The following is a 27,429-nucleotide window of genomic DNA, read 5'->3' as shown; positions in this document are numbered from 1 at the left end:
CTCTGTGGGGGCTCCAGCCCGCCCTGTGGGAAGAAAAAGTTGGTCTCCAGCTGCCTCAGCGACCTGGCTGGGCCGGAGCAGCCTCAAATGGCACCTGCGTGGGTTGGGCTGGAGCATCCCTGCGCCTGCTCTGTTTCCAACCAAATGTTTCCAGGGTGATGATGCAGCTGAAAGACCACCCAAAAAGAAGGGGAAACTTGAGAAAATGGCCCTTTTAGGTTATTTTGCTGCGTGTAAAATAGCAAAACAAAGCACTATTCCAGCTTCCAAAACTCTTCGCCTGGTATCCTCTTTGTATCGGAGGTGCATGTCCCGTAACGTATGTCCTTCGTGCACGCTCTCCTGTGGGCCCACGGCGTGGCCGCCTGTGGGAGGCTGTGGCTGAGGGCAATGGCCTGGGGTATCCGCCTGGCACTGAACCCCTCCCTAACGGCCTCTGGGTTTTAACAGAGCGATTTCTGGAGCAGAGGGGAGACCGGTTGCTTTGAGTTGAGCAATTGTGGCGTGGGGTTTGAAGCCAGTTAGTGTGCTAACAGAAGGTGCTTCTCTCGGGACGCTGAGTAAAACTTGTTTGTTGTTTGCCTGGACAGAGCTGGGGTGGATGGAGTCCATACCCTATCTTGATAGGCCTCCATCCCCGCTGGAGTTTTATCGAGAATGGGTGAGTCCGAATAAACCTTGTATAATTCAGAATGCCATCAGCCACTGGCCGGCTCTGAAGAAATGGACCTCAGCGTACCTCAGGTATGAATGAGCTTTGGAACAGGACTAGTGGTCAATTTTGGTTGACCTCAGTAAAAGACCCTTGGTTAATCTTTGCTTTTATCTGTAAGACTAGTTCAGATTCCTCCCTACTTCTGTATGAAGGTGTTCAGTCTTGCCAAACTCGGGTGTAAATTTCTTCCTGCAAACGTAGTGTCCTGACCAGTTCGGATGCAATCAAACGACGAGCATTTTAACAATGACTGAATTTTTAAAGAAAAGTTCTTCTTTAAGAGGGGATTTATGGTTAGACCTAAAATCTGTGGGTTAGACCTAGATCTGTAGGTTTAAAGCTAAATTTCTTATGGAAGCGAGGGCTGTTAGCCTCATGATGTGTGTCTGTCTGTCAGTCTGTCCACCCCTTCTCCCTCCTCGATTGCTTTTGAACATGTGGCCACGTGGATTTGGCTGGGTTGAATGGTCCTGACAATATCAAGCTCCGCCATGATTCCTGAAAAGAAGTGGCTGAAGCGGGCCCTCTGCCTGCAGGGAGGAAGAGGGAGCTCCCTTGTGAGCTCACCTGTAAGGAGAGAATTCAGAGCGGCAAAAGAGACTGCAGCTGCCTTGACCACAGGGAGCAACTGGAGCAGAACGCCAGAGTCCTTACCAGACTGTAGAAAAATCTAGGCAAGAGTCACCCATCCATGGAAAGCCAGGCTTCTTATTTTTGCTGCCCATGAAACATGTTTTTAAAGTAACCAGCGTCCAATATATGGGCCGATTGCAGGCCTGGCTATAAACCTTTGATTTATTTTGCAGGGAGGTAGTAGGTGCCAAAGTAGTGAGTGTGGCAGTAACGCCAAATGGTTATGCAGATGCGGTGTTTCGGGACCGTTTTGTCATGCCAGAGGAACGCCAAATGCCTTTCATGGACTTCTTGGACATTGTGGAGAAGAAAGTGACCTCTCCCAACGTATTCTATGTGCAGAAGCAGTGTTCAAACCTCACCGAGGAGTTCCCTGAACTTGTCTGTGATGTGCAGCCTGACATACCGTGGATGAGTGAGGCACTTGGTAAACCTTCTATTTCTCCTATATTCAGTAAATATTTTGTACGAGGCTTTAAGACAATCATGCTAGGTACATGGTGAATGTTTGTTCTGTTTCTGGATGCCACAGCACAGTTTGTTTTCATCCCCTTAGAAAGTAGAAGTGGTAAAATACTGAATAGAGTAATCCAAGTTTCGGGTTTGGATCACTCCAGGATCAGTATCCCAGTTGTGTATTGGGACCATCACAACTGAAACAACGTACTGATAGTGCCAGATAGCACTTCTTTTCATATAGTGGCTCTTCTCTGATTTAGAGTCATGTTTCCACTCGGACTCATGCGGTTGCTACCTAAGGTAGCATAACAAACTAGCAAAACATCACACAACCCTCACCCCCTTTGGTAAAATTACAGATGTTTGTTTCTAGTTAAACACTGTTCTGTTTCACTTGGTTTCTATTTTACAGCATGTCTTTCCTTAAAATGTCAATGAAAATGACTTATGGTGATCTCACCACCTTTTTGCAACTGTACGTAGATGGGCTGCAGTTTCTTTGTGAGCTAAGTCTTAGGGATTCAGAATGTGGAAACAAAGGGTTGTAACCATCAATTTGGGAATGGATAATGTCGTGAAGTCTGATGGGTGCTACAGTGGCTTCCAGTGTAGGAGGAGGTTGCTGTTGCTCGCAGAGTGCTATTGTCAATGAAACTGGTCATAGTTGTGAAGGAAGTTAAAGGACAGAATCTGGCAGAAATTGGCAGAAAATTATTTGAAATGCTTTTAAACATGACACTTCAAATTCTTTTTTTGTTGACATTTTTCTGTTCCCTTATCATACAGGGAAGAAGCCTGATGCTGTGAATTTCTGGCTTGGAGAATCAGCTGCTGTGACGTCTTGTAAGTATTGTGCGGCACTGTAAGTCTTCTGTGTGCTTTCAGCACAGGTTTAAGTGGGCTTGTTTCGCGTTAGTGGCTCAGTAGGACTGTGTGCTGTTTCTGACAAAGCAGTTGTACTTTAACATGCTTTTCTGCATTCTTTCTCCTGCACTTCTGCATCCTCTTGCTACTGTGTCTCTGGGTGCATCTACCCGGCGTTGCGTCAGGCAAGGCACTGACAATTCGCTTCATTAAATACATTTGGTACAACATTGTATTGTTACTTCCCGCTCCCACTGGCCGCAAGAGGAGGAAGCAGCCTGATAATAAGAGGACAAGCTGACACTTTCAGTTTACTATAGTTTCTGGTGTAGAGAAAGAAATAACACTGAATTTCTCTCTTTTTCCGCATCTCTCTTTTTCTCAATCCTAGTACATAAAGATCATTATGAGAACTTGTACTGTGTGATATCTGGAGAGAAACATTTTCTACTGCATCCACCGAGTGACCGTCCTTTCATCCCATATGGTACATAATTTACTATGCAGTATATCTGGAGGCTGGAAGGAGGAGAGACTGAAATATTGAAAGATACGAAAAAGGAAGCAGAGATAACATTTTTGATGTTTATGCAGTGCTATGCTTTCCAGTGTGAACAGAAATCTCTTCTATTTTGTGCTGCAGGTAGTTTGTAATACAAACATTATGCTGGGGTCAGGTTTTCCAGTCCTATAAAGTAATAGGTTCATTGATACTCATGGCAGTCTCTTCAGCTTTAGAATATTTAAATTATTTAAGTATCCTGTCAGTATTGTAGCATGTCATCTTTGATGTTTAACAGGTTCGGATTCTGCCTGCTCATTCTTTTCTCTAGGAAAAAAGCCAGGAAGCTGCAAAATAAGTTGTAATTTAATGAAATATTCAGGTTACTAACCGAATTTCTGAAAACTGGAGAAATGAAAAAAGAGAGTCTTATGGCAGCATTACTTCACACTACCCATTTTCTGTTTCTTTGTGTTGCTTTCCTGTGTGCACAGTAGTAGTTTGTTATGTTGCAGTGTCACCTGGAAGATGGACAGCTTAACTTTATGCCTCATAAAATAAGACTTTATTTTCCCATTCCTTGACTTTCAAACCATCAGATTAAGTGAATGCAGAGTGCTATATGACACTAATATAATTTTGCCTAGATATGTGTACTGCTACAATGTTTAATTTATACTGGGTTTATTTGGTTTACAACGTTGAAATCATAGAATCGTGGGACGGTTTGGGTTGGAAGGGACCTTGAAGATCATCTAGTCCATCCCCCCTGCCATTCACCAGACCAGGTGGCTCAAAGCCCCATCCAGCCTGACCTCGAAAACTTCCAATGATGTAGCATCCACGGCTTCTCTGGGCAACGTGTTCCAGTGTCTCATGACCCTCATCGTAAAAATTTTCTTCCTTATATCTAATCTATATCTACTCTCTCTCAGTCTGAAACAGTTGCCCCTTGTCCTGTCGCTACAGGCCTTGATAAAAGGTCTTTCTCTGTCTCTCTTATAAGCCCCCTTAATATATTGAAAGACCACAATAAGGTTTCTCTAGAACCTTCTCTTCTCCAGGCTGAACAACCCCAACTCTCTCAGCCTTTCTTCATAGGAGAGGTGGTATCATACGTATGTGAATGTATGAAATACCTGTATGTCATACGAATCATGCTTTGTAAAACAAGTTACTGTTAAAGCATAGAACAGAGATAATGCTTACATTTTATTGTGTGTAGTGAAAAGATTACTCTCTCTTTTTGAACATCAGGTTAGTGGAGAGAAGCTCTCTCAAGGGAGGGCTTAGAAAACCATATGGGCTGAAGCAAAGAAAGAAAAGCAACCTGCAGCGTCTGAAGCAGTTGATGAGCCCCATCAGATAAGATTAGAAGTGAAAGGCTGGTGGCAAGTCACTAGTAACTCTTGTGAATGCTATCTTGCTAGACTGATCTAAGAAGAAATGCCAGGATATAGAATGATGTGTAAGTCAGGGATGCATTTATGACTTCTGAAAGGGAAACAAGACAGTTACTTGAACAAAATAGGACCAGGAGTAAAATGGGTTTTGAAGAGAATAATTCTTGTGAAGAAAGAAGGTTGGAGTTCCAAACAGGAAGGCAGCTAAGTATTCAGACTGACTTAAAAAAAATTAAAAAATTAAGAAACTGGATAAAATTTGAAACGGACAAGGGAAGGACAGTGAGGACAGTAAGTTAAAAATGGTTTTGTCTTTATTTTTCTTTTACTTGGTGAAAGTGGGACATGCCTTGCCATTATTTTCTCTGAGTACTATTCTGAGTTGTGCCATTTAATTCTTTCTGTGGTTCCAGAGCTCTATCAGCCAGCAACCTACCAGGTATCAGAAGATGGCTCATTTGAAATTGTGGATGAGAAGAGTGCAGATAAGGTAAAAAGTATGTAAAGAACACAATCAATACAGTAAAGATAGTTTGGGGCACTGTTGAGCCCTCAAACTGAGCATATTTAGAAATCCTTCGTTACTGGAAAGAGAACGCCCAGATACTTCACTTCTATTTTACTATTTGCAAAGGATATCCAGCTTCCAGAAAAGATTTTTACTACGCACCTGAAACCATTGATATCATAAACTGTCTTCCTTGCATGGAACTTAAGTAGATCCAGTAAAGGACTTTTAAATGGATCAACAATAAAGGAATTGATTTCATTAAGACTGAAATGGACTCCTCTGCATTCCCTTTCTTTTGGCCCTCTAATCAGGGCTAGATTTTGCTGTACAGCAGTATCATCCAGTGCAATAAAACATATCTGTCTCAATGAATAAATTGTGTTTTCTTAGTAGTAGCAATATTTATTTGATTGAAACATATAGATATGGAGGCACTTTACAAAAACTCCTTTTTGTATCTAATTGCTCCCCTTTTGCCTCTGCGATGTGTGACTATTGCTACAGCTGGACTTGAGCTGGGGCTTTTTCTCTGTTTCCAGAGTGGTGCTTATGGAATCTCATGGGAGCATTCCTGTAATGCAGTAAGATGGAGTGCTGAGGTTTATAACTCTGTAGGGCACAGAAGAAATGAATGCAGGCAAGAGGGATTTCCCAGCAGGAAAGAGGGTCTTAGCTGCTGGGAATAAACTAAGACCAGAGAGCTTTAGAAGAAGAAAGGAATTTCTAAGAAGAGTGGTGCAGATAACATAATCAAGTACTGAATGTAGGAGGAAGAAGTGACTTAAGGGGCTGGAGGTGTTTTGAAAGTATGCCATGAGCCTGAAATTTCATGACTGATATTTATCACCTTTTCCCTAATCAAAAATGCTTTACTGAAGGAGGCAAATTTTTGCATCCTTGACCTATTCCCAGTTGAATGTGGAAAGCTGTGTAGCTGTACGTGTTTTGCTAGGCAAAATACATGTTTTGTAACCCGGTAAGTTTGGTTATCAGTTGTTTTTCTGGAAGTTTGCTGGAATTTTTTGCCAAGGTCAGTACCATATACATACTCTTTTGCTTTTAGGTGCCCTGGATCCCCCTGGACCCCTTGAAACCGAATCTGGAACGATATCCAGAGTATGCTCAGGCAAAACCCTTGCAGTGTACAGTGAAAGCTGGTGAGATGTTATACCTCCCTTCCCTCTGGTTCCATCATGTTCAGCAATCACATGGCTGTATAGCAGGTAAAATACACAGTATTTCCAGATATGTTTTCGAACTGTGGTGTGTGTGCAGCTAGATACCTCACAGCAAAGCATGACTGGGACCGAAGGTCCCTTTAAGATCATCTGGCTCTCCTCAGGAGGAAATAACAATCTTGGCAGATGTCATGGGGCTACCTCCTTGCAGTCTTTTGCTTATAATTCATAGCATTGTTGACAAGTGCTAGGGATGTAGCAGAAGAAAAAGTCTTTCTAGTTGTCAAGTCTGGAGAGGTATAGCTAATTCAGAGGTCATGATCCGGTTTCTGTTGATGACATGGAGCTAAACAGTTTGTCTGCCTAGCCTGAGCCTGCTAACTGCAAATTGGTCATCTGCATACCTTTCACGAAGAAACTGCATGTTTTATGTGCCTTTATCACATCAGCAGAAAAGGATCTGGGGGAAGAAGAGGAAACTAGAAGGTCTATGAGTTTTAGGCGTGGATATAGACAGAACATGGAAGATATTCTGTTGTCATGTGAGCTGGAATCTGCTCTGACCCAGAGCTTCTTTTACCTTGCTAAGAAGCCTATGCTTGTGTGTTACTGTTCCCCTGCACTTATCAAAAGTCCTGTCATCTCTGTCTTTGTAGGATTTATCACCTCTCTTTTTTTTTTTTTTCCTTCCCAAAGAGAGTTTCAGAATTTCAAGCATTGCTCATTTGTTGCAGGTGGAGGGGTGGGGATGGTGCAAAGTATTATCGTTATGTTGTGTAAGTTTTGCAAGGTTTGAGGAAGAGTTTTTTGCTGTCCTTTACCTGGAATAATCCTGTCTTCCCAGGAAGAGTAAATACAGTATTTTGAACAGCATAACATTAGTATTTGTGTAACACTGCAAATATTGCAAGCCTTTTTTTTCAGTGTCTGCAATGCTGTGAATAAAAGATAAGCTAGCAGTAAAGCAGTGTTTCTGATTCTCTTTTCCCAGCACTGCTGCATCAGTCCTAAAGACTTTTTAGAAAAAGTGGAGTTGTTTCCAGTTGCAAGCCCCCAGCCACTCTCTTTTTCTCTGTCTAGCAGAAATGCTAAAGTTGATGAGTTTATTTGGCCTTTGGTTTGTCAACTGCGCTATAGTATGTGTACACTTGGAAAATCAATATTCTCTGGGTCTGGTCCAGTGAATGCCTGAAGCTAGAGTCTATCCTCCTCCAAGAACCATTGGTACGATATTATACTGTTACCCTTATTTTTTCTAGAAGACATACACCAAAATTAAAATGAGAAGCAGAATTAAAGCACTAATTGATGACCATTGTGAAGTAGTGGTGAATTTGCCACTCTTCACACACTCGGAGGAAGAGAGGTTCCTATCCAGATATTAAACTTTGCAGTGCATTTGGTATTTTTGGTCTGAATAGAAGCATACCTTTTCTATTCCTAAACATTTTGTCAGCCTCTGCTCCAAGGAATCCCCAGTATAGAGTCTGAAGAGGAGTTGGTTTGGGTTAAGACAGAGTTGTATTGGCAGCACTATTAAAGAACTTTAATGTTTGCTTATGTTATTTTTGGCTGTAGTCAGAGATTTGCTCATTTCAAAGTTCAGTCAGTAATAAGGAAAAGCCTGTACTGGCTGAACTGTGTAAAACTGTCTATGAACATGTTTGTAATCATTACATTCTAGCCTTAGGAATGTTTTCCTTTTTTTCTTGTCTCCTCAGTGAATTATTGGTATGACATGGAATATGACCTTAAGTACAGCTATTATCAACTACTAGATTGTCTCACAAAAACTGTGAAGGTGTTATAGCAGAGGTGGGAGAGTCGACCTTGTGATTTCTCTCTCTGATGTGATACAATCATCAGCATCTGTGACTGGAGTTAAAACATGATTCAAGTGAAAAGAACTGAACATTACATTATCCTCAACAACGTCAGTCAAACAGATCATGGCTATTTTGCTTGATTTCAGAGTCTAGATCAATTGGTCAGATTTTTTGGCTTGTAAGTAGAAGGCTTGATAAAAGCATTTTATCTTTGCATGTTGCCCCAGTGACGGTGAGCAAAATAAAATTTGAAGGGAGGCAATCCAGGTTTTGGAAATCCCAAAACAGAAGCCATTACTGTTTGTTCAGATCTACAGATTGTTTTCGTAACAACCCAAGGAGACAAGGAAGAATCTGCTTTGCCATCCACCTGTGCATCAGGCTGCATCGGTCCAACACATGCATTGTGCTTAAGGCAAAAGTCCTGTCCGGTTGTAATTCACTAAGTTCAGTGGCTGTGGTGTTTTGATGGTGAGAAATTACAACTTCTGCAATAAAAGGTCAGTTTAAAAGCTTATTTCTGTACTAATTTCTTTTTTTTTTCCAAATGATCTGATGCGAAAGTCAATGCTGGCTATTTTCCATGTTTTTATTGCTGTTTTTTATTTCTTTCCACTGTCATATTTAAATGTAGATGCATTCTCTTACATCCTGGCTGGTGATTTTAGAGTTGCTTTGCCAGACCTACAGTCAATCTGCCCATCACCTGTGGTCTCATGGCATGACATGTGATTCTGCAGCTTGTAGGCTGGCATTAATTGCTGCCTAACGCATGGTCAGGCAAGTTGTGTGAACCAGGAGCCTATTTCTGCAGCCCTAATTCCCATTTGTATTTCCACAGAATGGGATGAGATTACTCACATGTCTGAGACCTGCAGGGCGGGACTAGAAGGCTATTGAATACATGAACATTGTAAAAATGTAGTATTGTTGTTTATGAAAACCAAAAGTTGGTATTTACCATCAAATCTTCAAACAGTTCCTTAGAAACATTAGCGATATGGGGGGAAATTTATTTTCCATATATAAATTAGGAAAATGCAGATACCCTTTAGACAAGGTTGATTATTGTGAAGAAAAATACGATCGTTCTTTTCCTTTGTCTGTTTCTATTGATTTTTTAAAGAAACATAGTTAAAGCATAAAGCATCATTTTACCTTGTGGTGCTTGTCCAAAAATTTCTGAAAACTCAAGAGGGATTAAGGGCCAGCTTTGTTTCACAGCTGGATTAAGATGTCACGTTACTTCAGGCATTCCAGCTTGTTTGTGTGTGGCCCAAGCGAGTCCTGCATTCAAATCCGGACTTTCCCACTGTTGGGGGGGAAAGGCAATTTGAATATCTCTTTTTATCACTTTGGGGTTTTTAATCTAGTGTCTCTCCAGAATCAAAAGTAAGACTGCACGCCGGGAACAAATGTCAGCTTGTGTCTGTGCAAGAGGATGGTGTTGCTGTACCACCTCTGAGCTGGAGTGTCTGGAGGGCGGCGTGCTCTGAACTACGTCTCCCAGCAGCCCATGCTTGCCGACCGAAGGAAGCTGTCACGGTGGTTCCTCCTGGACTTTGGGCAGAGATTTTAAGCCTGAGAAGTGACCGGCTCCTGACTATCCTGTTTTCACGCAGCCCGTGTCTCGCCACAAAAAAGGGCGGCTCCTCTCCCCACCAGCAGAGCGGGGATGGCGGTGCAGGTGACGGTTCTGCCTTCCCCCAGGTGTCTGTTCGATGAGCCCGTGCAGATCCGTGTGGCCGGTCTCCTGCCGCAGCAGGCGGTCACCCTCCGAGCCAGCCTGATGGACGAGAGCGGGGAGCTTTTCCAAGCCCACGCTCGCTACAGAGCTGGGAGCAGCGGAGAGCTCGACCTCACCCGCTCCCCAGCGCTGGAGGGCAGCTATTCGGGAGTGGAACCGATGGGGCTGCTGTGGTCTCTGCAGTCCAAAGCGCCCTATAAGCGACTGGCAAAGAGGAACGTCCTGACCCCTTTCTGTGTGGACTTGGAAGTGTATGAGGGCCACGGGGACATGAGCCGCCTGCTGGGAAAATGCACCAATGAACGATGGTTTTTAGGAGAGGGGGTGAAGAGGATTTCAGTCAGAGAAGGTCGTCTGAAAGCAACCCTCTTTCTCCCTCCTGGTGAGTTTTAATTCCCTTCTGGTTTTCCAGGCGTGACTTGCACCACATGCTGTGCCCTGTGGCCCATGGATGCACTCAGCCACCGAGGGCAAAGCCTCAGCTAATGGTTCCTTCAGCCTGTGCTTGGTCCAGCTACTTGGATCCTCACAACAGAGCAGGGAGGAGCAGGTGTTGCCCAGGCAGGTCAAGTACCAAGGCCAGGGAGTGCAGGGAGGGCAGCAGTGGTAACACGAGGTGTCTCCTGTTTGTTCTACCCGAGGTGGGGTCAGGACCTCTCCTGCAGTGAGAGCTCTGGGGAAAAGTGTGTTTATTTCTTTGCTGTTCTCTTTAGTGACAGGACAAAGAGGCCCCGGACTTCGGCAGAGCTGTGAGGCGTGACAGCTCTGGCTGTGGAGTGAGGACTGACGAGGAGTGGTGGGAGCACTGGAGTCGGGCTACAGCCATGCTCCAGCCACTGCCACGGATCTTCCTGCAGGCTCTGGCCTTGTCTCTCTGTCTCTCTCTTTGGCTAAGGAAAAGCTAAAGAAAGGAGTCTCTACCTGTTTGAGCATCTTGGCTGCATGGGATACTTAGGAAGATGGGAGACAAATGAGAAAAGCAAGGTCTTTAAACAGGCATCAGATTCCACAGAGTACAGAGTCCACAGAACAGAGACAGTGCTGAGAGTGGATCTTGTGTAAAGCTGCTCTGAGCCCTGAACTGTTTTAAACATTAATATCTTGCCCTGTAATGAATAAAAAGACCCTTGCAGCTGCTGTGACACCAAATCTTATAAGGGAAGTCTGGCTATAAGAATGGGCTCAACAGCAGCAGGAAAGGAAGGTCCTATGGCTGCAGGAGGAGAACTGAGAAGCCCAGGGGTAGTTACCCAGATCATACTGAAACCTGAATTGGTGCAAGTCAGTACTGGCATTTGGGGGTGCATTTCATCACCCAAATATTCCCTCCCTGGAAAACCTGCTGGCACATTTCCTAAAGAAGTGCAGCTCATGCAGCAATGCTGTGTTTATCGATCCCCAATGGCCTGAGAACATCTAGGCCAATGTCAACTGAAATTCATGGTGGGAGAAGGATGCCCAACAAGTGAACTTCTTATTATGAGTTCCTAAGAGAGAAGTACCCAAATTAGTGTCCTTAGAGTGATTGGTTGTGTGTGTGAGAATGACAGCCTCCATGGAAAGCCTCAGAGGATGATTTCCTTCTGATATCTACTGTTCTGATGTATGCTGAGGGAGCACTACTGAAAGAAGAACTGTAGAAACTTTTCTCTTTGAGTATATATGTACACACCTTTCATTACAGGACCTGGTCCGTTCCCTGGACTTATTGATTTGTATGGATCTGGAGGAGGTCTTGTTGAATACAGAGCAAGTCTCCTGGCTAGCAGAGGCTTTGTGACTCTGGCTCTTGCTTACATGGCCTTTGAAGATCTTCCTGCTATGCCGGAGATTCTTGAACTGGGCTATTTTGAGGAAGCTGTGAATTTTTTGCGGAACCAGCAGCAGGTAAGAGGCAAATTATGGTGCTTTTCCTGTTGGAAACTATTTTCCAGTTTTCTAATTGGAATACTGTATGTCACTGAATGCAACTAAGTTTCTGAGATGTTAGAAGGAGACAGCATTGTCTTAAAGACAGCATGATCTTAGAGATGGCAAAACTTGTGCCTCAACTCAAATTTTGCAAGTAGATGGATAGCTGGTTTTGCACAGCATCTTACAACAGTCCATAGAGTGATGTTGTGCAAACCAGTGTCTGTGTAAGATTAAATCAAAGCAGTTCCCAGACTAGAAGCACAAAACTGCTTAAGCAAGAAATCTTAATTTTTTTCCCCCTACTTTTGCATCTTTCAAGATTTCAGAAGGGAAAAAAATCCATTGATTTTTTTTCTAGTATTTCTGAGATGTTACAGGCTTCTGATTTTAAGTAATTTTCATGAGACAGTAGTAAGACACTTTAACAACAGAATACTTTACAGTTGTAATGCTGGAGAGTGTGCCATGTCTTAAGAAGCTGGGACTGTCTTTGAACAAGTTTGTGGGATTAGAAAGACCCTTTCTAGCAATATATCATCGTGCTTAAACCAAAAGAGACCAAGAGAAATCAAGTAGCTTTTAAACTTTGAAAGGAATGCTACTTAATGTGGTATTTATTTCAGAAAGCTATGTTTATTTTCTAGCGTGTGGACAGGAGGAATGTAGCCAGTGTGAGAGCAGAATTCGACCTTGCTTGTTTGTCTTGTTCCTTATAGAGCTCTGAAACCTCCAGACTATCTTACAAGACACACATTACAAAATTAATTTTGTGTGAAGAGCCTTCACTATAAAGAAGTTGATTTAAACAATTATTGGGCTTACTCAGCCTCAGGTGTAATGAACCTTAGGTGTTCCAAGACAAAACAGAGGATAACAGGTCAGCTGTAGGGGAGTATCAAAAAACAATGGCATGAAAGAAAATCAATGCAAGTGTAAACCCATGAAAAAGTGGTTTTCCAAAGGGGACCTGGGGAGAGAAGATTGAGGGGATTTGGAGGCAGGAGCAGTAAAAGATACAGTACTGAGAGCAAGTGTGTAGCCAGGATGTGGAGGGAGCGAAGAGGTCACTAGGAAGAAAAAGTGTTACAGGAGGAGAAATGTTGAGGAGCTGTAGAATTCATAGTCACTCTTGTGGAGGCTCAGCAAAGGGGTAGATATGGGAGTGGTATAACCTGAACAGAGAGAAGGAAGGAGTAAAATATGGGTGGTCTTAGTTGGATGAGGAGTGAGGAAGCAGAACTGGAGACATTTTGTCAGCCGGGGAAATGAGGAGGAGGTGATAATGGTTGTTTTCATAACTGTGTTTCAGGTGAAAGATACTGGGATTGGCGTTTTGGGCTTGTCTAAGGGAGCTGATCTAGCCCTTTCCATGGCCACGTTTCTACCTGGCATCAAGGCAGCTGTTAGCATATCTGGAAGTGGGTTTAATTCTTTTGTTCCCCTGCGAGGTGATGGCTTCACTCTTCCTCCCCACCCATATGATTTGGGGAGGATGAAGACCAGCACCGAGTCTGGCCTAGTAGATTTTTCAGATGTCCTAGATGATCACAGGGACCCAGCAACTTGGGATTGTCGCATTCCCATGGAGAGGTCCTTGGCCAAGTTCCTCTTCCTGTCCGGACTGGATGACATGAACTGGAAAAGTGACCTGTATTGCCAGGATGCTGTTCAGCGCCTTCAGCAGCATGGACGGGAAGTAGAGTTTCGCTCCTATTCTGGAGCAGGGCACCTCTTGGAGCCACCGTACTTGCCTCTCTGCCAGGCTTCGATCCACAAAGTGCTTGGGGTCTTTGTGCATTGGGGAGGGCAATGGAGGGAGCATGCCAAAGCCCAAGAAGATGCATGGCGCAGGATACAGGCCTTTTTCTGGCGACACTTGATGGACTCAGACATCCCTAAGAGCAAACTGTAGTGGAAGCTGTCAAACATGCTGACCAGGGTTGGTATTTGAGCTCTCACTGAATCTTGGAAACTCATCAGAAGTTTCCTGGCCCACCTTCTGCTAAACCCCACTGTTGCATAGTTGTTTATTTTCATTCTCCAAATAATTTTCCATTTTTTAGTTGCATTTTAGGTGTCTTCTGGCTCCAGCTGCACTGTAGATTGGCACCATCTGATCTGCCTATGTGCTGTAGTCATCTGAGAAAAACTCAGCATCCCATCACACGGATTGTGTTTGTACTGAACTATCTTTTGCCCTCAATCTCCAACCATCTCCTTTGGTAGGAAAGAAGACTCTCATAGGAGGAGTTTTCCATTGAATTGTTTAGTTTTGCAACTTTAACTAACCTAGATGTAAACAGCAATTTCTGGGACAGCACATCAGTACGCTCACCTTTCCTCTTGGTATATCATTTTCTCACAGTTTTTAGTTAAAAGGTTGCAGCAGTTCTGATCTCAACTAAATCAAGAGACACTCTTCTGACCTATTCTGAAATGCAGCGTTAACATTTTTTTTTCTGGTACCTCAAAAAACAGAAGTGAATCTCAGGTTACACTGGTTATATCTTCTGCTGACTCCAGATAAGTTACGTATCAGAATAAAGTTTCCACTGCCCTACTCAATAAATACAACATATATATGTGTATGCACAGTTTACTTGAAATTGTCTGCATGAAGCCTTCGACTGTGTTTATGCCTATGAATAGCTAGGCAGCAATCTTGGTGTAGTCACAAGCTGCTGCTTTGCCTAGCTGAAGAGTTTATATACAGAAGTCCTTACCTCCTATGGGTAAAGAGGAGTGGTGGAATTTGCAGTAGGGGTCTGCACAGTGCTCAAGATGGGGGTAATACAGATATGCTAAGTACCTGCTTTTGAATGTTGGAAGTCAGTTTATCCCTGTTTTGGTGAGAAAGAATAAAGCCACTGCTGCTGCTAAATTCCCAGGAGCCGTGTGGAGTGGGCTGTCTCTGTGGTCTTGCGACAGCTGGGAAATGCCAGTCTTCAGAGAGGACTGACCTTGCCTTCTGGGCAGAATGTGCATTATCTCACCCTTTACTGAGGTCCAAACCTGCCAAGGACGACTGTGATCTGCCTTGTGCATTTGTGGGATAGTGGCATACAGCAGCTTGCTGGCATTTTCTAGATATCAAATGGCATAAACGGAGCAGTCAAGGCTCCCATTCTGACCACAGAAGCCAGCAGGACGTGGGGGTCTCTGCCTTCACTGAGGCAGCAAAATCTTGCCTTTGAGAGAGTAGTAGTCTCTGGTTTTCCTGCTGAGACATGAGCCTTGCAGGAGCCTGGATCCTCCTGAGGGCAGAACCATGCCCTCAGTTTTCTTCCTGCAGGGAGCAATGCCTACTCAAAATGGGCTTGTTGGGCTCAGAGGGCTGTAGACTCTCCCATGCCATACATCCAATGCAGAGCATGCCCCTTCAGTTGCTTCCAATTTTCCTGCCCCACCCTCTCCTCAAAATGGTAGATAGGTGCCGCTTAGCTCAAGGTGTGAGCAGTTGGCGTGGGGAGGTCTCACTCCTACTTACCTGTACTGGTCATCCATCAAGTTTTCTGCTATTCCCTCCTCTTCGTTTCTGTTTTTCCCCTGTGTGTCTGTGTCCTGCATGGCCTGTGGTGGTTCCAGATGTTTCATGAGTGGGTAGGACCTGGCAGAAGAGCAATGTGTAGCAGCAAGGGCGGTCAAACACATTTAAGCATTTCACTCTGAATAAGGGACATTTTCCCTCACTTTTCTATTTTACTGAAGCAGTCAAAAAAGGCTGGATTGGCCATCCGCATTTGCCTCAGGCTCGAGGCACAAGGCTGTGGTATGATAATTTTGTTCTTTTGTTTTTCCTGAACACAGTGAGGCTTATACAGTACACTGTGCTGTTCTCCAGCCTGTGGGATAACTCACATCTATTTTAATCCTTCTGAGGGGAAGACAAACTTTCTCAGCCTTCAGTGGGCAGTTTACAGATCTGTACATACATATCTGTGATTACAAAGTTGTGAGCTTCTGAGAAAATACATTTTCTTTATCTATAGAAAACTACCGTTAAAAGGAAAACTGCTTTCCATCAGTAAATCAACAATGTGTTCAGTGATGCTTTCATACAGTCTGTTGCCAGATTCAGGAATTGGGTTCAGGGAAAACAGTGTTGAAACTAGAGGATGAAGGGAGATGACCGGTGACTCTGTTGATGACAATAGCACATAGGACCTCTTTGTTTTGTTGCTCTGGAATGAAAGCTTTGCTACCCCTTTATTTATCACTTGGATAGCAGCTGCCAAGAAAGACTGAAAAAGTTGATTTAGCTGAGCAGCTCTGCGCCTTCTACAAAGAGGAAAATGTGCCAGCCAACCCAGTTGCACTGGAAGTTCTTTTTAAATCAGCTGACCTTTTTAAATTAAACTCAACTTTGAAACTTATCTTCAGGAAATAGAAACTGGAAACTGAGCGGAGACTAGTATCAAAGAATTGCAAATGGCCTAACTTCAATAAAATGCTTGTGCATGTTCGTGAGCATATTCTTCGGTGTTTTGCTGAAGACTGACTACTTAACATTTCTTCTGCTGAAGAAGTGATTTAGACACAGGGGGCTAAGATCACTTTTTCTTTCCAAGTTAGTGGCAAAAATTCTACTAATTGCAGCTTGTACAGTCAGGGTGCTTTATATAATTTCTCCAGAGTACAGACATTATTCAAGAACAATGTGAAAGTTATTATTTAATTAAAGTTAATTGACCTTTAGCTGCAAAAGAGAGCCTATGCCAAGCACAACTGATAAAACTAATAAAAATGGAATGGAGAAAGCTATTCTTATAATCTGCTTGTAATTGAAAAGTGCTTCGGATAAAATAGAGCATCAAAGGACTAGCTTGGGCTGAAAGTTCTCAGCTTGATGCTTACATCAGCTATCCCTTTGTTTAGTGCTTTCAACTGTGTATCTGTTATGAGAATGAGAATGAGAAAAGCTTGTGACAAGTCTCTTAAGAAACTGAGAAGCAATGTAAACTGCTATGAACAAATTTATTATAAAGGAACTGTGCATCTTGCAGTGCTCTCTTGGGGCAGGATAATTTCCCTAGCTAATTTGGAATCAGGCAACAATAGAGAGTGCTGATTTGCCAGTGCATTCTTAGAATTTTCCTTCTTTGTTCTGGTTCAACTTGTGATCTCTCTAGATATAAAGGAGACTACCCCTAAAAGAAGAAAACTGGTGTGAGAAAGCGTGTCCTTGAGTAGAACGTCTCTAAACTCTGCTGTAGCCTTACTGCCCAGACCCCATGAATCTAGGATAATCCAGGCGAATGTGATCTAAGTTATACGAAGCATATGTAGCTTATTATGTTAAACTAGGTATCCCTGAAGCAGGGCATAGGCTGTTTGCACACTGTGAGACCTTTGGGCACAGCTTATCCTTTTCATTGTGGGCTTTCTGTATCACAATGCAGATGGTTTTCCTTACATAGCTCCATCCTGCTGTCCTATCTGCTCAGTAACCCTTCATGAAAAGCTCCAGGGACTCCTAGCAGTTTGGAAACATATGGGCATTGCATGGAGCAATGTCCTCTGTACTTCTCAAGGCTTCTTGAAAAAGCATATGGGGCTCTTTCCCGATACTTTGCCATATGTGTTGTTAGGTTGTGTATAGCTGAGGAAGAAAGAAGTTGTCAATGTTCTTTACTGGAGATCTAAAAGTACCAGGTCCAATCAAGTATTTAGTTGAGCACAAGCTAAAGCTGATCCTGAAGCATTTTGATACACGCACAGTATAACTTGGAGGAAACTGCAGAATGAAAACAGTCAAAATTCCTTTATTAGAGGAGAGTGAACCACAGGTACAGAAGAGGTGAAACATCTTTGAGAAAGTAGCACTGTAGCACATCAAGCACTGTGCCTCTGCAGAAGTAGTCGGTATTTGAGGCTTCAGTGGAATTTTACTGGGGACTGTGCTGAACGAGGAGATTTCGGTGCAAATGTGCTCCTGTAACCCTAGTAGCTTCTTACCCAGAAGAAGCAGTGTCTCTGGATGGCTTCTGCAAACAAGGTTGTTTCACAACCGCAGGATAGAAGGAATGAAACGAAAGATGAGAATATACATTGTGTGATGTAATTTAGAAGTGGCCTTTCTCCATCCCCTGTTTCTGTTTCCTGTATATATTTGGAAGTATAAAGATGATTGGGGACTTTTTTATTTTTAAATTCAAAACTTACTCCAATACAGTCTCTAATACATTGCCAGATCATTTATTATCAAGCTGTGGGGTAAGACCAATGTTTAATGACAAAAATAGTAAAAATTTTTGCTATATTAGTATTTTGCTAAGAAATCTATAATTCTACCATTTCAGAAAAAAAAAATCACTATTCTGCACTTCTTAGAGCTCCATACATATCATTCAGAAATGGAATCTGAGCCAAATGTAGTATTAAGTGCAGAGAAAGTGATACTTTGTTTGAAGTTTGGCTAGAAGGAAAATTAATGTTTCCGATAAACTAACGCTCCTTGCAGCATTTACTGCAAAATATAGCTGCTATTTGTCATTGTCCAGGACAAAAAATAGAAATGCTGAAACTCGCTGTTTTTCAGAGTCTTAAAAATTTTCCATGAACAATTTACATTAAAAGTAAAAATGCCTAGGCCCTGACTCTAGATAGCACTTAGAGAAAAATAATGAAATTAATTACATTCTGTTAATTTAGACTTGTATCTTTTCAGTGACTTAAGCCACTGAACATTTAACATCTTGCATTAAGACTGTAAATTTGTGTCTGCGTTAAAGTCACTTCAGTGAAAGATATGGTTTTATGCTGCAGTTTAACTGTTCTAAGAACACCTTGCTGCCCAAAGGAACAGTCATGCCTTTTTCCTGCTTGCTGATCTAAATGAGAGGTAATCCTGTGGAAAAAAAAAAAACAAACCACAAAAGAATATTAAAATGTTCAGCTGGATCAGAGGAGGAAGTAGCAGGAACGTGCATGAGGTTATCAGGAGAAGCAGGGATGAGCGATGCTGTGCCTTATGCCAAATCAAGGTAATTGAGTAACTCTAGCAGAGTTTTTAGTTATGTTTGTAATAACTAGGCCAGCTGATTCTAAATTATGATCCCTTTCTGTATACAGTCAAGTGAGAGCTTGGTGGCCTATTGCGGGCTGCCCTTGCTTACAATGGATCTGGTCCCGAAAGACTGAGGTGTTCGACAGTGGAGAGAAAACTGTGAAATGAGTATCATATAGGAGACAAGCTGGATAGACGGTTTGAGGGAGACGGTTCCCTGCACAGGAACAGAGCCTGTGCATACCTCTACCTTCACTTAGAAGAGAAAGTTCAAATGCAATGCTATCATTTTTATATGTTATGAATTCAGTAAGACAGCTTTGAATCAATAAACCTGTGCCATCTGCAAGAGTCCATCCGTGGACAGTGTCAGTCTAATGTTCTCAAACATCAAGCACTAACTCAAAAGTTTTCTAGCCTAGGCGTTGGCTGCACGGTGCTTTGGCTCCAGCCATCCTCCGATCTTTGGATCGCTTCAGATCAGAGATACTTGACTTCTTGTTGCAGAAAGACTACTTTGATACCCGACAGCATCACGACTGTCGTAGTGGAAGGGGAAGAGGTCAGTGGTCTTGACTTTTCGGTAGAAATACCACATCCAACTGCTGGAATAGCTCAGCACTTATTGCTTCCCTGGCAGACTGCATACCACTCCCTGTAAAGCTGAGACCTCCTAGGCTCTGTTTAGATCAGCAACGGGAAGGGGCAACTTTGCACTTTCATGCCTTCTAGGAATCTTGCTCTTTCTATGGCCTTCTGTACCCTCGCCTGAGGGCATAATGTCTGCTTTCTCTTTTTTCTCTGCTTTTTGCACAGTCTTGCTCCTGTCCTACTAGTCGTGACCCAGGCCATTCCAGTTCCAGGTCACCCTGACACTTAGCATGATCTGCTGGTGGAGGGGGAGCACTCTCAGCAATATGTAAGGCCAAAGCCGGAAGGCCATATAACAACACTGGCGATGAGGAACGTGATGCTTTGACTGGTGAAGATCAGATGATATTATGTTGTCTTGTTGAGAAATGACCTCAAAGTGGTCTTGTTTCTGGTGAACTACGTTTAGGTCTGTCAGGAGGACAACTTTGCAGTAGTAGATTGGGTACAACAAAACATCTCTGCCAGTCTAAGAGCTGTAAAACTACAGGGGATACTCAGCTACTAGCACTGAGAATGGGACTTGTTGCAGTATATTTATAGTGGCTAATGATTGTTTTTAGCATGTTTTGTATGTGATGAAGAACACTGGAAAGGTGCAGCATATGTGGCACCTCAGTAGCAAAAAGTAAGATTAGGAGAGTGACAGGCCATTCACATGGGTCATTCAGTCTGGGCTAATGGTTACTTGAAGTATTTTTTGTTTGTTTAAGTTTTAGTCTAGTTGAGTTTTTTAGAATTATACCAAGGGAGCCTGGAGGTGGCTTTTGTTTCCGTGTGGTTCATTTTGAGTTGAGTTTGCTATTACCAAAAAGAATTCAGGTGACCCTGCTTTGTGTGTGCTTGGTTAAAAAAGCAACATCTGCAACGATCAGCTAGTTTGACCATGTCTGTGTGCGAGGGTAGGTCACAGAACAGCCAAGACTGGGTACAGAGCCAAGTGTTGGCTAAATAGACCAACCGTTATGACTGAGCAGCAACAAAACACGGGGGAAAGCCAATAGCATCACACTAGCAGAACACAGGTCTCTGTAGACAATTCTTGTTCAAACCCAGCCTGCTCAACTTTCAATTTCTGGTGACATAACTTGCAGAATGGAAGAGATCTGTCCTTTGGAGGTTATCTCCCTGTGTAAGATCAGAGACGTACACAGATGACAGTGCGATTTGTACATAGTGGTGTATATAAGTGATGTAGTTTGGCTTAGAGTGAGACAGAAGGGCAAATCTTTCAATCTACCCTGATTCTGTGTGAGAATCTCCTATGCAGATGAGGTTGATGTTACATTGACAAATACATGCACTGATTAAGCTGCACTTGTTTATGAATTCTAGGTGCTAAGACTAAAAATTCAGGCATTAAGCAGCAGCTTAGAAGTCACACCTTGACACTGTGCAGAATTTGAGAATGACTGTAAGAGCTGGACTCGGTGCTTTTGGCCTGCTGACCAGCCAGCAGTTCCCTGCCAGGCACTGAGTGCGACGTGAGTACTGACCTACTGTACTGATCCTTTGTGCTACTAACAGAATATTGCTAATGCTGGATTTAAGTCTGCTGATAGATAAAATGTATTTGTCGTTTGCTTCAGCCATGTCAGCCATGTTTCCCATTGGTCTTCAAAGCATCTTTGTTGATAAGAATGGGCCCCACCCTGATCGATGCCACACAAACAAGCCCACTCCACAATGACTTACCATCCAAGTATACAAGGTACTGATTAAATGCAATAGAAAAGCATTGGACAAATGTATCTAAGAGGCATCTATCAAGATTAACTAAATTCAGAGACACTACCTCTGCCTCTCAGAGTCCCAAAACCATAAATGACAAGAGTCTGGAAGAGTATTCTGGTGAATTACCGCAACAGACTTGTCCTGTTCTTACATGCTCCTGTTGACCTCTTCTTTGACCATTGGCAGAGCCAGCATGTTGGGCTAGATGGTCTGGTGGGCTGACACAGAGAAATCAGTCTTACCTTTAAAAGACATGTTTGCCATGAATTTGGTTATTCTTGTAATGGAGTCCTATTTCAGATTTCTAGGAGTCATATATCAAGTCCTGCTTCAACTGTCAAGGTGCACTCCAGCTGTCTCCCTGTGTTCATACTCTGGCACATATCCCCTGCCTACTTACTCGTCAATTCTACACTTTACTGCAAAGCAGTAAATGAAAAAATACGTCAGCAACCGAGAAGGAGAAAACAGGGCTTGCTCATGTGCAGTGATTGTGAGTGGTTAGAAAATGCAGTAGTCATGCAGTGATTAGTAAAGAAAGCAAACATGAGGAAAGCAGAAGAGGAGGTTTTCCTTAAGACACACCATCATTTGCTTCTTGTATGGGTTAGGAGTTTCTCCTTACCTAGGTATAACATACTGTGAGTGTTAACGTCCCTTTGAATGTAACCTCAAAAAGCTCAGCAGACTGTGACTGTATAAAGGGGAAATTCTCATCTGTTTCTAATGTGGAAACAGTCATATATTGTCCATCAGTTATGCCAGGGTTTTAATCTATGTGTCTGTCTTCTTTGCAGGGTAACATCCATGATGCTGATATTCTTGGAGGCAGGAATTTCTAAATGAGGTGTGCACAAGAGGAATAATCTTTTTCGGTTTTGGGCATCAAAACGGGTTGGGAGCTGCTGAACAGTACAGAGATCATGTAGCATTTAAAAGTCAGGAGTGAGCAGTGGGTCTTTCTGTGCGGCACCATAGCCCTGCAACGCTCTAGGGTATTCCCCTTACTTGTGACAGAAGTAGCAATGCCTAAAGGAGGAAAAATTAATTATTTTTTGTATCTTTCTCACTTGACAGAGACCTGATTGTTACAAGTGGGCACCAACTCTCAGTAAAACCCCCCTTAAATCCCCGGCATGTGGCACTGGGCAGCTGCCAATGGACTGAAGAGAGAGCACGCTGCTTTAGCTTCAGGGATGTTCCAGCGGAGCGTGCACTGTCTGTTGGAAAGTGGAGCATGACGATGTTATTTTCCAGTGAAAGGTATGTTTTGAAGGTTTTTACTTGCTGATAAGGGCTTTTTTTTGTCTTGCAAGAAAAGTTTTTAAGCGGCAATTCATATGGGGGGATTCTTCTCTCAATTGGACTGTTGTTCTGAATAAGTCCATGGTCTCCTTTCTTACAATATATGCAGATGCAATTAAAAAAAATCTTTGTGGTGTATCTGTCAAACTATATCTGGCTGCAACTTTATGGTGAATATTCATATTGCTGTTTCTAGTATGAGGTAGGTAAGTGTTAACACTGCAGAGCCATTTGAAGCCTTTCATTATTCTGATAGCCTTCGTGACCTTCCTGACTATTTTCTATAGGATGGACTGTAATTCAAGAACACAATTACATGCTACTTTTCCCTGTAAGTTCAGGGTCAAGGTTAAAATCTTGCTTATGAGTACGTACTTGTGAACAAACATATGAAACAGGCCATGCTGGACTGTGTATTGGTGATTGATTATTATGACAGTATTCGAGGCTTTAAATAAAAAAGTTCAAGGACCCTAGAGATTCCTGCGGAATACCTGATTGTCTTTGATACAATAATTTGCATGCTAGAGACATGGTAGCTGGTAAACACTCATGGGTGTTCTGGTGAAGAGGGTGGTTAGAAAGTTACTTCATTCAGTTTGTGGATTATCTTGCACCTGCAGGCAGGCAGAACAGTCACACCTTGAGACAGAGTTCAACTAATTAAGCCACTGACACCAGCTGAGACACTATTGAAGAAAAAAAAACATTCAAACTAAAAAAGTGATACAGACTGAGTGTGCTCTACTCTACAAGCAGGAAATGCACAGTGCAAGAACAACACATAGCGGTCACAGTTTGCAACATGGTAAAATTGGAAAACAACAGAGAAAAAAATTCTTCACCATGAGAGTGGTTAAAGACTACAAGAGGTGCCCAAAGATGTTGTGGGTTCACTGTCTGTGAACATTTTTGACTGAAAAAAAAAAAAAAGAGTAACATGATCTAACTTTGGAAGTTAGTCCTGCTTTGATCAGATGTTCGGATGAGATGACCTTGAGGGCCCTTTCCAAGTTTTTGAGATTCTAAAAAATGGCATATTCAGGTTCTTTTTCCCCAGCATGAAGTGCACTTGCCTGCAATAGAAAGGCTGGTTCATGAGGTGTTAAACACATTTGTTTATCCTTTTAAATGGTGTACACCACTCAGGCATCATATCTACAGTCAGAACAACAGGTACAGGAACCTATGACTTGCTTTAGTAAACGTATGAATACCTCAGGAGGGGATGTGGTATCTCCTCCTGTCTTCTAGAATGTGTACATGCCTTGGGCATCATCTTTCATGGAAACTGAAGGATAAATTTAACCAGGCAGCAAATGACACAGTTCCAGTCAATTCTGTTGGGACAGGCGTTCAGGAAAGATTCCTCTCTTAGAAGAAGAAAGTACATACTGGAACTGAAATATTTTTTGGGGGGAGAAACAGATGCCAGTCTGAGAGGAACTAATGGAGTTTTGAAAAGATGTTACCCTTGGACCTAGCAGGCAAATAATTCCACGGAGCACTTGGAAACTTAAGGATATCTTTAGAATGGTTTTAATGAGTGAATACTGTGAAAGGTATACTGTGTAGGTAGAAATCAAAGTGCAGCTAAGTGGTGGAAGAGGTTTGTTGATTAATGAAAAGAACTGTAGCTCCTGTGGAGACACCAGTTCTTATGTTTATGTTGTTCTGTTTGGTGTTCCTCACTGAAGATTTACAAACCCAGGAGAAGTAATTGGCAAGTGGCAGTGACTGAACTTGCATATGCCACCCACAACACATCTTCCATCCAAAGCTGTCAGTGGTGTTGTATGCGTATTTCTACAGAGCAAAACCCAACGCTTACTCTGAAGTGATGAGAGATTTCTAACAGCTGCATAAAACCTGTCATAGTGCAGTTTTAGTCGGCTTGTACTGGAACAGTGCAAAAAGGTAAACGGGATCTGAGGCTGACTTCTGACGGATGCTTCATTTTGTGTACTGGCTTATTTCTGCCCTTCTCATCAGACTAGATGTTACAGTTCAAGTCTCCCTATAAATAACTCCCATTGCCTTATTAAAAAATGGAAGGAGAAAAGGCAAAAGAGTTCTGCAGAAGAACCTGTTCATTTGATTTATCAGGAGCATGTCAGGAGCATCCCCATAAAAAAAGGGAAGGTAATTTCAAACATGCCTAGATTTTATCAGGGACAGGATTTTGCCTTTTAAATCAAAACACACCATGAAAGTTAAAATGTGACCATAAAAAATTTGATTATGATTGCTATTCCTGTCACAGTTTCTGTAAGACTTCTTATCCTTCTCAATCTCAGTTACTTCAGAGATTTGTTCATAGTTCTTGTGATCAGTGAAAGGTCAATGCCTTCAGCATGTAGTCACTGATTTATTGCATCTTACACTCTTGCAAATGATTTCCAATACTTCTTATCATCAATGTTTTATCATTGTCCTTCAGCTCTGTGGAAGAAAATATTGTGCAGCTCAAACATGGTGGCTTTTTAGAAGTGATCTATTACAAGCCCTGTTGACTGTTACTTTCTCATAAGTGTTTTTTTTACTAGTTTCTACTTTATGATGGGAAAATATGTAGAAATATTTCACTCCAGTCCAGTATATGCAGTGGCATTTCAGTATGTGCAATAACCAAAATCAAAATCGTAACCCAGCTAGGCAAAATCAAAAATCAACTAAAATAGAGGTATAAATTGCACATTTCTAAGAAAAGAAAGAAAAAAAGTGCATTCAAGGAGTATAAGTTCTTAAATTTCTCCTCTTCATAAAAGGAAGTATGTGTGTATGGGTATGGGTGTATATAAATGTGTGTTGGAAAGGAGAGGAGGAATGAAGAGTGGAAAGAAAAGGAAAAACAGAAGATTAAAAAAATCTATTTTGTAATTACTTGTATGTTTTTTGGAGAATGTATGGTCCCCAGCAGAAATCTCCTTCTGCCAGAAGACATACAAATGCAAGTGAAAGCAAGATGGCCCAGGTCCCAACCAGATGGTCGGTTTCACTGTGCAGTGCCAGAGGCGAGTGTACGGTAACCACTGTCTGCTCCGGGGTTAGCAGAATAAGCAAGGTTACGAGATGCCAATTGCTCAGCCACAAGGTGAATCCATTTTCCTCTGTAAGACCGTGAATGACAGTATCACCAGCTACCACAGGACAAAATACCTACTTAGAAACAAGTCACTGAAATATGTATTTTTGTATACTTTCATAACTAAGTGGTTTTGCAATCAGTTATTATTAATACAGTTACTGTCTTGGGGCACTGACAACTAATGCTTTTATGAAGAGGTAATAGCTGCTTTCCATCACTGAAGCTCTAGTGACAGGTTATAGAAATTTTCCCACTTTGAGGTTGATGTAGAAACCAAGGAACAAATTCTACTTACTTCATTTCTTGTTGATTACACTCAGATTTTTCACTCACTAATCAGATGTGAAAATAACATGGTCCTTTGTTCTCTAACTGCTAGAGAATCATGAGGTAAGGAAAGTATTTTAAAAAAATAATTTTTTCTCCCACTGGGGAAAAGATTAGCACTTAGTTGCATAAGTCTGTTTTATCCTCTTAAAGAAAGATGGTAAAAGTCTCCTTGAAATAGCCGTTAAATGGAAAGGTGGGGCTCTCCATGGGGATTAGGAGGCTGAGACTCATGCCTTGGCTGTGCCTGATTGGGTTCTCCTACTTCCCAGCCTAGTGTTCTGATCAGCAGGTTGTGATTATTGGTACATGGATGGTTATGGTGGGTTCGGAAGAATGTCTTGATTTTATTCCACATTAGACCAATAATTTTTGAAATCTTGGTATTTTTTCATGAGATGAAAGCTTTCTTTTATCAACCATTACCTTAGTTTCACATCATATAATGTGAAGTCAGTCTTTTGGTAATTTAACTTCCTTAGGATATATGGCTCATGCTGCGATCTGTTTGTATTTCCCTTGATTCATCTGGAATTTTATGCCCAGAAGAGGGGGAAGAAAGACCAGAGATAAACATTAACTTTTTTCTTTTTTTTTTTTTTTTTTACTTATCTCTGGCTACTAAGTGCATTTTGCATAGCCTAAGAATCACTTTCCACTAGCAAAAGAACTGCTTGGAAAAAGCCAACCCAATTCATCTCCTTACATGGCCTCTTCATCTTCTGAGGCCAGAGAGAAAGCTTTCATCCTGGAAGGTGCTCGTGCGTAGTAGTGCCTAAGCAGAGGGAGCTCAGTCATACTCAGGCCATGCTCTTCTCTCTCTGCTTCATTTTCTGCGTGTTCCACTTGCTTTCTGGGTATTTTCATCATTTGTGTCTGCCTGATTAGCCATATAACAGACACCACCCACAGGATGATAATGGGCTGAGGCAGGTAATACCACTCTGCCTTTCAATTCATAAATTTAAGAAAATGATCTTGAATTTTTAAGAACTTGGAGGAGTCATTTGCTCCCTGTCCTTTGTATGTGGAAGTTCTCCCTTCCTCTGGGTTGAGACGAGAGTAGAGTTTTTTAAGAGAGTAATTTATTATCCTTCATTCCTCTCCGTTCTCCACATAAGGCTATTTGACTTTCCAATGCTTCTGCTTTGCTTTGCTTCTCCCCGAGGAAGAGCATGATTTTGCATTATCAATGAACATCAGTCCAGACCTCAAAGGAATGCAATTTCCTGGGCTCAGGGAGGAATCCAGAGGTTAGTCTCATAAATCCTGTGTACGCTCTGCGGCTGTTCCAGCTCTTAGCCAAGTTTGACAACAGAGTCATTTCATCTAGCACTCACGTAGTAAAATACATTTCTTTTATGACCTTCTAGCCAGCTGTTCAGGCTAAATCATTGTACATACAGTCATGACTTGACTGATGCCTGTGCACGTCTCAGCTGTTTTCCTGTTATTTTGTCTGTGGAATGGTGCAAAGTTCTCCTTATGAGATGATGTTCCTGGAAGACAGAGCCTCCTGCTATGTATAAAAAATAGGGAGTGATTTTTCTGTGGGTCACCACATGC

The 27,429-nt window shown here is 42.2% G+C and overlaps 2 protein-coding genes across 2 annotated transcripts in view; both read left to right on the top strand.

Moving 5' to 3' along the window:
* Nucleotides 1-569: 569 nt before the first annotated feature.
* The window catches only part of LOC104169098 (cytosolic phospholipase A2 beta-like), a 74,996-nt gene continuing 48,136 nt past the window's right edge, over nt 570-27,429 (top strand). Inside the window, exons 1-6 of the mRNA XM_009709913.1 lie at nt 570-744; nt 1,522-1,775; nt 2,594-2,650; nt 3,063-3,158; nt 4,990-5,066; nt 18,659-18,679. Of these exons, the coding sequence (XP_009708215.1) occupies nt 602-744; nt 1,522-1,775; nt 2,594-2,650; nt 3,063-3,158; nt 4,990-5,066; nt 18,659-18,679 (648 nt within the window). The 5' untranslated portion in view covers nt 570-601. The remainder of the gene's footprint in view (nt 745-1,521; nt 1,776-2,593; nt 2,651-3,062; nt 3,159-4,989; nt 5,067-18,658; nt 18,680-27,429) is intronic.
* LOC104169096 (acyl-coenzyme A thioesterase 1-like) lies at nt 9,767-13,664 on the top strand. Its single transcript, XM_009709911.1, has 3 exons — nt 9,767-10,220; nt 11,523-11,725; nt 13,062-13,664. Exons 1-3 carry the CDS (start codon nt 9,767-9,769, stop codon nt 13,662-13,664), a joined length of 1,260 nt encoding a protein of 419 aa, XP_009708213.1.

This window comes from Cariama cristata, unplaced genomic scaffold (assembly GCF_000690535.1).
Source record: "Cariama cristata isolate BGI_N322 unplaced genomic scaffold, ASM69053v1 scaffold17561, whole genome shotgun sequence".
Taxonomy (NCBI): domain Eukaryota; kingdom Metazoa; phylum Chordata; class Aves; order Cariamiformes; family Cariamidae; genus Cariama; species Cariama cristata.
The sequence above is the reverse complement of the archived record's forward strand: the minus strand, read 5'-3'. Positions and strand labels throughout refer to the sequence as shown.